The sequence below is a fragment of the Myxine glutinosa genome, chromosome 10 (assembly GCF_964187855.1).
Source record: "Myxine glutinosa chromosome 10, kmMyxGlut1.1, whole genome shotgun sequence".
Taxonomy (NCBI): domain Eukaryota; kingdom Metazoa; phylum Chordata; class Myxini; order Myxiniformes; family Myxinidae; genus Myxine; species Myxine glutinosa.
Window position 1 is genome coordinate 9,376,320 of NC_136270.1, and position 9,050 is coordinate 9,385,369.

The 9,050-nt window shown below is 44.8% G+C and overlaps 1 protein-coding gene across 7 annotated transcripts in view; it reads left to right on the top strand.

Annotated features, from left to right (window-relative positions):
• The window catches only part of LOC137412178 (zinc finger homeobox protein 4), a 243,620-nt gene extending 234,981 nt beyond the window's left edge, over positions 1 to 8,639 (top strand). For all 7 annotated transcript variants that reach the window (XM_068097459.2, XM_068097460.2, XM_068097461.2 and 4 more), the window contains 2 exons: positions 389 to 4,966; positions 5,142 to 8,639. In XM_068097459.2, coding sequence (XP_067953560.2) covers positions 389 to 4,966; positions 5,142 to 6,085 — 5,522 coding nt within the window. In that variant the 3' untranslated portion in view covers positions 6,086 to 8,639. The remainder of the gene's footprint in view (positions 1 to 388; positions 4,967 to 5,141) is intronic.
• Positions 8,640 to 9,050: the final 411 nt, after the last annotated feature.

The window sequence follows — 9,050 nt, forward strand, 5'->3', positions numbered from 1 at the left end:
CACAATGTTAAATATACAATATATAGAAGATAATGTTTAAAAAAATGAGCCCTATCTTCCAATGGTAAAAAAATCCTTCAAAAAATTCCTGGATCCAGAATAATATCCTGAGCTTCACCAAAAACTAATCAATTATTCTTTATCCCAAGGGCAATCATCCCACCAACTTTCATCCAAATCCATTCAGAACTTTTCCAGATATCTTGTTCACAATACACGAACACACATACGCACACACACACACACGGACGGACACGATCGAATGCATTACTCCCTGGCGGGAGTAAAAATGACAAAACCATCCTTCTCCTCATGCCTATGTAATGTATGGCCTAATATGCAATAACTCTGATGATCACAACATTTCGTTGTCTTCTTCTCTTTCCAGACACACACCAAAGGATGGATGTTGCACAGCTGGCAGAGGATACCAGCGAAACTGCAGATTTGTCGAAATGGTCGCTCATTCCGGGACAACAGGACAGGCACATGCTGGAAAGATGCCCAGAAAAAATACTGTGTAGCTTGTGCCAGCAGAGCATGTTTCGCAGCTTTGCGCAACTCAAAGTACATCTGCAGGAAGATCATCCAGAGGATTACCAGGTTGTACAGAAAACTGGTGCAGGATTGCCATTTCGTGTCGTGAAGAGTTTGGAAGGAGATGTTAGGTCAGAGAAGAGGAGGTGTAAAGAGATTTCTCGAGCAACAAACATATCCCCTTCGACATCCCCTCCACCATTGTTCGGACAGTCTGGTAATTCTCAGCTGTTTCTCTCAAAGTACCTCGACCCAACACGCCCATTCAAGTGCAGTATATGTATGGACTCATTCACTCAGCAGAGCATCCTTGACTGTCATCTCAACTCGGTGCTTCATTTACATCGTGTGAAAAAGGTCAGTGATGGCGGAGAACAGGGACGAGTTTCCATTTTCCATGAAGCCAACACACACTTAACTGGCTCTCCAGGTGATTGTGACCCAGCCTTGCCATTGTCCCAAAAACAAAGTGAAAGGGCCGAAATGAGTTTGGGGGACAACTATATCAGTGACTCCTTGTATGGAATGGCTGATGAGGCCATTGATCTGTCCATGAAGCTTCAAAAACCTCTGGATTGCAAAACTGAGCAAAGCACAATTTCAGACAAAGCTAGAAGTGTGCATGTTGCGCAGGACCTCAGCAAACCAAAGGCGACGGACAGCCATGAGTCTCCCCAGGATGACTCGTCTGTGCCTTCTACATCTGCACAGCTGAAAGTCACTGATCTTGAAGCTCGAACCCAGGCACAGGCCTGGATACAAGCCCAGGCCCAGACTCAACAGGAGCTCCAGCAAGCTGTTCTGCTGCAGCAGCAGCTATTGCAGCAGGCTTACTATTCCCACTTGTTGCTCTCCCCTGATGCATTGCTCCAATACCAGCAGCAACAGCAGATGCTTCTGCATTATTACTACCCTGGGATGGAGTTTCAACTTGGATCTTCTGGTGTGCTTTCTACTAAAAGCAGTGTAGACACCCCACTGCAGAACCTTTCTTCACCAGCAGAACCCCAGCGGAGGACACCAACACATGAACCAAAGATTGAGTCAACCATGACGACTGAGGTTCGAGCTTCCAAGTCATATGTTCAGGAAGATCAACTTGTACAATGCCAGGACACACAGCAGGATGTTGAGACTGAAGTGATGCAGGTTGCTTCGGTTTCCGAGGAGCCATTATTGCAGCCTCGTGTTCCTTTTGGCAGCACTGGAAATGCTGCGAAAGCTTTATTGGCTAATGTTGGGTTTGAGCTTGTTGTGCAATTTATTGAGGGGCGGAGGAAACCACATCGTAATGCATGTGAAGATCGTAACACTGAGAAGATCCAGTGTCAGGTTTGCGGTCGCCTTTTCTCCAATATTCTCATCCTCAAGAGCCACCAAGAACACGTTCATCAGTATATTCTTCCTTTCCATGTGCTCGAGAAGTATTCTCACCGCTACCGAGAGGTGTATGATCGCATTTATCCACTAGAGGCTGAGCTGGAGCCAGGGCCAACAAGCAACAGCTCTATGCAGAACGTGGAGCAACCACCAGTGACGACTCCAGCATCTCCGACTGTGAACAACTCGACAGAACCTTCAAATCAACATGGTATTGATTTGGCCACACTTTCACAATTGATGTTGCAGTCATTTCAAATACCATTTACATCTCTGCGTGCCCCCCACTTGCTACAGCAGCTGGGATTTGGCACAAATTCACTGCCATTGGATCTTACTAATTTGCAGAGAGAATCGGGAGATGAGAATGGGTCTGTCTGCACAGATGGAAAAGAAGCCCAGAGCCCCAATAATAACATCAGATCGCCATTTAGTTTAGATCCTTCTTTGGGGAGTGGAAAAAGATTTGATATCGTTTCAAAGGCAGAAGTCCCACATAAGAGTGGTCATGTTGCAATGGAGAAGAAACCTCACCAGCACTTGGATAAAACGATCCTCAAGACAGAGATGTGTATGCCTGTGAAAATGGTAGACCTCCCCAGGAATGCTATTGTTTCAAGCAAGCTTAACTTGTCATCAGAAGACGCCAAAGCTGAATATCCATCAGTGTCAAAAGCTGAAGACAATTCTACCATTAAAAGGTCCAAGAGGACCACTTTTAAAGAATATCAGGTGCGTGCTATGCGAGAGTCTTTCCAGGTGAATGCATATCCCAGGGAGGATGAGATAAAGCGACTGTCTGTATTGCTTCACCTCCCGGCATGCACTATTGTGCTGTGGTTCCAAAATGCTCGACAGAGATATCGCAGGCAACGAGAATCGGAGAAGGACTCTGAGTGGAAGGAGGGATCTGGTTCTGACCGCATCCTGACACGTTTGGATGTGGCAAAAAAGGATTCTTATGAAGTACAGCTCACCAAAGATCAAGACAAATTGAGCACAGACATGTTTGAGCAAAAGGCAAAGCAGTTCAACCATTTGAGCATGACAGATGAACATCTCCAAGTGTTAAACCACTGCTTCTCGACCAATCCTTATCCCAAGGAGAAAGATATTGAACAACTTTCGGCTTACCTCGGACACCCTCAGGTATTGCTCAAGGCTTGGTATCAGCAGATGCGCCAAAATATGCAGTGTCCTGGTTTTGATGAACTTCAGATTGTGGAACCATTCAAATTGAATTCAGCTTCTGCAGACAAGGTTCCAGTAGAAATTCGATCTAATTCACACTCTAGCAAGATGAACGTTAAGGAAAAACAATCACCACAGCCCAGAGTCTTGAAACTTCAGGACCATGTTTCTGTACCTCCTATACAATCACCCACCATAGCTCCATTATCCACGAATGATGCCAGGGTGAGTACATTAACGACCATCAAAACTGAAGTGATGGATTCGACTGTCAGTGCCGTAGAGCTTGGTTCGGAGCTGAAGTCTAAACGTGAAAAAGTAAAATCCTCTAGCACTTCTGTCACGCGCTACATATGTCAGCCTTGCAAGCTCACGTTTGTGAATTTGGACCGCTGGCAGGAACACCAGAAAGTGCACCTGCTACAGCGGAGTGGCATCAATCAATTGACTGTGGCTGACCTCCCGCCCACAGAAATGTTGAAGACACAAGCAGAACAGGATCCCAAAGAAGAAGTGCCAACCCTCGGAGAAAATTTGGAGCAATTGAGGGCTTCCAATACATGCCCATCACTCGAGGAACTGCAGACACTTTATCCGAAGTACTCTCTGGACATCATGGGTACTACCTTGGATGACTCACTCAAGCAACAGGGCCTTATCCAAGCATGGTATCAAAGTATGAAAGAGCCTAAAGTGATTCCACAGCAGCAAAGCTTGGGTTACCAGCTGTCGAAACGTCGCTGCCCATTCTGTAGAATCCTTTTCAAGGATCAGGACTTGCTGGATGATCACATTCAAACACAGCACTTAGGTGATGGTGGACCGGTAGATGCCTTGCTCCATGGTGGAAATGATGGCGAAGGCTCCAAGGAAGGAACAAGTACAAAAACTACGGCAAAGACTGTGCCCGAGGCTCGAGAAGAAAGCACAGGTTCTCCAAAGAGAGGCAGCTACTCGCCACCACCACCACAGCTGAGCCCATCAATGCTGAAGGTGGAGGGAATTGAAGACATAGAAAATCCAGTGCAGGTGCTGGCAACCAGCAGTTCTGCAGGCAACCAGGCTTCAAAATCGTTCTTGCCTTCTGAGTATCAACCTGCCCCCACAGACACAACACCAGCCACAAGTGTGCCTGTGGTTTCTGTAATGCAACAGTCTACGGCCTGTTTAGTTACCAGTGATGCTACAAAAGTGGCAACAATGGTCGCCGGAGCACAAGGAAGGTCCGAAGAGGTAATGCCAGAAATTGGGGAGGATCCTTGCTCCTTGAGCCCAGCATCGGGCAGCGGAGATGCTGGTAGTGCAGAGCACCCGAGTGGTCGTCGTCGCCGCACTCACATCAGCAGTATGCAATTGGCTGTGATGCGTACCTGTTATGGGGAGTGGCGCACTCCTTCTGTGCATGAGTGCAGTGCATTGGGCAAAGAAATTGGTCTTGAGAAGCGAGTTGTGCAGATCTGGTTTCAGAATGCACGTGCAAAGGAGAAGAAAGCGCAACGCAATGTACCTGAGTCTACAGGAGGTGGTGGTGGATGCGGCTTGTCAGGAAGTGGTACGAGTGGAACTCTAAATCCACATGGCCCAGATGGGCCACGGACATTATGTACCCTTTGTGGAGTTCGTTACAGTGCCAAACTATCCATTCAAGAACACGTTTTTTCCTTGCAGCACATCTCGCGCTTAAAAGATGGTTTTCGGCAGCAGGTTGAAGCTGAAAAAGCCAGCCGTGAGCAAGCAAAGCGTGTGTGCCTCCCTTCCGGCATCAGACTCCCCGAGCTTCGGCCTAAGAACATCGATGGAGAATCTGGGACAGTGGTGGGTCCAGGCAACTCCTCTGGGCAGGAATCTCCTTTACCTTGTAAGTACAGCTTGTACTATTGTATATGCTCTAGAAACCAGTTTTGTATTGATTTTAACAAAAAAATGGATTGGTCTTTTTGTTTTGTGGCATTATTTGGCATGCTAGTCTATGAAGCCTGTCTAGGAAAGTATACATTTTAACTTCTTTCTTTTTTTCTTCTACCTTTCCATAGTGGTGAATGTGAAGGTGACCCAGTGTTCTGCACAAAGTGCACAAACGTCGCCAACCTCTCAAAAGGGCAGTGGTCATTCAAAGATGAGCCTGTTAAAGGGTTTACCTGTTGCACCTGTGACCCGCACAACCAAGCACCACCCCTTTGAGGATGCAAAAAATGTGACTGAGAACATTCCTGTCTCGTTAACATCTGCAACCTCAATACCAGTTTCTCTGCCAAGAAACTCTCCATCACAGTCCCCACCTACAAAACTCGCAGCTCACCAAATATCCCAAACTCCACCACCACCACAAAGAACCCTTCCTTCTTCCACACCACCTCCTGCACGACCTTCATCTTCTATGAGTCGTTTGGTTTCTTCTATTGCCCCATCATCCCCTTGCCCTTCAAGCAGCGAACGCTGGCAGCGGCCACGCGAGGATCGATTTGAAGCTTCACAAAAAGAGCAATCCCCCCAATATCGGGACCCTGGCGAGAGGGGCAGCAATTCTGGCCCAGACGAAGTGTCGCTTTCTGCACCAGTGGATCCTGCGTCTCTGCTCACAAGTCAATACCTGTCTTATTTGTTACCGGGGTACTCTGCTTATTATACTTCGCAGCTGCCCCTGGCGTATTTGCAGGCGGGATTTGGGTCCGAAACATTTCCATATTCACCAGCCATGTTCCAGGGTTCCCTGCAGTGGCAACAGTATCAGCAAGCTCTACAAGAGATGCTGAGCAGGCAGCAGCAGCAACAGCAGCAGCAGCAGCAGCATGAGGAGTCCACCAGAGTTGCTTTAGGAGAGGGCTGGAAAACACCATCCCAAGGCACACCACCTTCGGGCAGCAAACAAACAGAATCACGCAAGCGATGCACCGGCAGGGACCATGGGGATTTTGTTGAGGTGCACAGGCCGCCAGCTAAACTTGGAAAGACTGAACGAAAAACTGCGGAAACCTGACCCTTCTCTCTTGCCTAGACCCCAGATCACATCTATTAATGATGACTCTTGTTTCGTCACTTTTTTTTCCTCGTTCTCAATTCACCCGAGTTCCATGCCCTTCTGCCAGTTTAATGCTATGAAGAAGGCAACCCGACAAGGGCTGAGGGAGAGAGGAGTTGTAATTATATGACATTTGTAAACTGCAGTGGTTTGTTTTGGATTCTGAAGCTTTAACTACAAAAAGCTCCACCTGCCACCGAGATCTCAAATTTTCCACATTCGATTTTTAATGCTTGGGTTCTGAGTTTGCTTGTATGCGCAGCTGCTAGTTATGCGTAACATGTTTGAAGGTTGTCGTATCGTTTTCTAGCCCATTTTAACCAAATCGAGTCAAACTGAATTCTGCGTCCATTTCTGGACCTTGGCACGGCAGGCATGAGGTTGGTGATACCGGGCCGAGATGCCAAAGAGCATAGGGCAGGTTGCAAGGCCGTTACCTCTTCAAGCTTGCTTGTATACTACCTCTAACCCCATCAGTAATATTATGTACCCCATCATCTCACCTGTGGCTCACTGCTACCAAAAAATAAATACATGAAAAAGGCAAATGAACTCAAAAGTACATCGCTGTACGTAGGTGTAGCTCCTTGTCACTCCCTGAATACCGCTGATGTTGAAATGTGAAATCGACAGCCCAAGTGCTGTCAGCAGTGATGAAAACAATGATGTGTGGCGTACTAAAAACAGTGTTCTCAGCCAAAGATGGGTCTTGGTCCAAGACTATTCAGAGGTTAACTGCATAACCACTATACCAATAAATATAATCATAGCAGGATTGCAAAACAGCTGCAGAAAAACCAAAAAACTACTACGTTGTGTCACCTCTTCGCTTTATTGTTTTTGTTTTCATAGCTTTGTGTATTGTAGACATTTTTCTATCTCGCCTAAATGGAGATGCTTTATGTCCGCAGTTTCGCGAGCTGGGTCATTTTATGAAATGCGCTTTTGTACAAAGAATAAATGGACGTTGCAGCGTCACGGTGAATAAATGATTTCGATCGACATCGAACAAGCAGGGCGGTTTGTCGAGCCGCGATCAGGCTGTCGATACGACCGCCTCGTCGTCAGACCCTCTTTTAATTGCCCAGGCTGGAGAAATGTGCTTTGCCCGTGCAGGACCCGTGCTACCAAACTAGCTCCGCAGCACCAAAAATAAAAAGGGCAGCATGCAGATTAACCCGATGGAGCTTTTTTGAAACCAAAGAGTTTTTTGTTTTTGTTATTTTGTGCAAAAGTACCTGCACCAGAAATAAATTTTAAAAAATGACCACATCACACTTTAAGGTACTTGCGTTAGCGTAACCTTTACACTCTGCAATGTAGTGGCAGTATTTGCTAAAAGTTCTTTAAACTTCTTTATATATATATTTTTTCCTCTTCAAATTACTTGACAGTATTTGCACGAGAGGTGTTTAACATTTATGATTAGTCCTTTTTTTATTTTCAGAGTCCGCTTGTGTAGCAAAGCGGGGACTTAACTCGCGCTTGCATCCGCAGGGTAAAACATACTCTGTAGCTTTTAAAGAAAATAAAATAAAATGCAGACTGACATATCTATTTCATATATATAAATATAAATATATATATAAATATATATATATAACCTCAGCAAACTGGTTAGCACTGATCAGTGACGAATCCAGACAGTGTAGATAACAACTCGCATCGTTTTTAATCGAACCATTTCTTCCTTTCATCCGTTTAAAGATAATGCTGCTTTTGGTGAAGCAAACGTGTCTCGGCAAGACGTACCATTATTTGGCTTTATGGTATTTTCTTGAACAAATAGGGTTTGTAAATTTTCAAGTGCTTTCCCAATGGATTTGGGGAGTAGGGAGGAGGTCCTGTGGCTCTTCCTAGCGTTTTTTAAACGTTTTTAAAATCAATGCAGTGTTTAAAGCAAAAGTAAAAATAGAATAAAAAAAAGTGAATAAAAAATAAATGCCTGTTAATTTACAAATGCGCAGTTTGCTATCAGCTGCACTCCACAACAGGGCTTATGAAGCTTGGTGGAGTTTCTTTTTTCTCCTCTTTATTTTATTTTTTCAATCCCAGGCCTTTTTGAGGAACATAAATGCTTTGAGAGAAATCGTTCTACAAATCAAGATGTATCCTATTCTCATTTTGTTACATTTCATGCTTCATCACCCGAAGAGCCTTTTTTGTTGTTGTCGTCAAATCAGCATTCGTGTAAAGAAACTTTTTGGAAAATACTGCATCACAGAAGTCAGCCAAAGTAGTAAAGAATTCCATGCTATTTTGCTTATGTATTTACTGCAAATTGCTTCATTTAAATACTGGGCCTGAGTTTTCACTGTATTAAAACGTTGTATACTCATTTGTAGGATTTGAGTTTTCCATGTATTGAAGTATTATTGCTTTGCTAAATTTCCACTTGCAGTGCAGTTGATTTCATTTCCACTGGAAGTCATCGTTATTGAAAGAAAAGTATAGTCTTGCTTCACCGGTTTTGTACATGCTTTACAAGGCAAAATAAATTTTGTCCTTGGCATTAAGACAACGTTGTTTTTTGTTTTAAACACCTATGGAAACAATTGCTGTTTCCTCCAAGTCTCACTTTGTAAGTGATGTTATTTTAAAATCCCAGGATGTACCACTTCCTGGTTAAAATCTCCAAATTCATGCTGACTGCACACCTCAAGTCTTCTGTTCCTTTCTTTTCCCACTTGCGGTACCGTCTTCCTGAGGCTGTTCAATCCCACTCTTCCCTCAATGGATTCATGCAGGCGGTGCACCATGATCTTTACATGCAATCTACCTTCATTAATGATGCCTCCTTAATCAACTCTCCGACTTGCAGATTACTGTGTCCCTCCGTCCTTCTCTGTCCTCTTTCTGTGCTTGTTTATTATCTTGCTTGATGTGCCCAAATGTTGTCCAACTATCAGCCCATTACCATCTG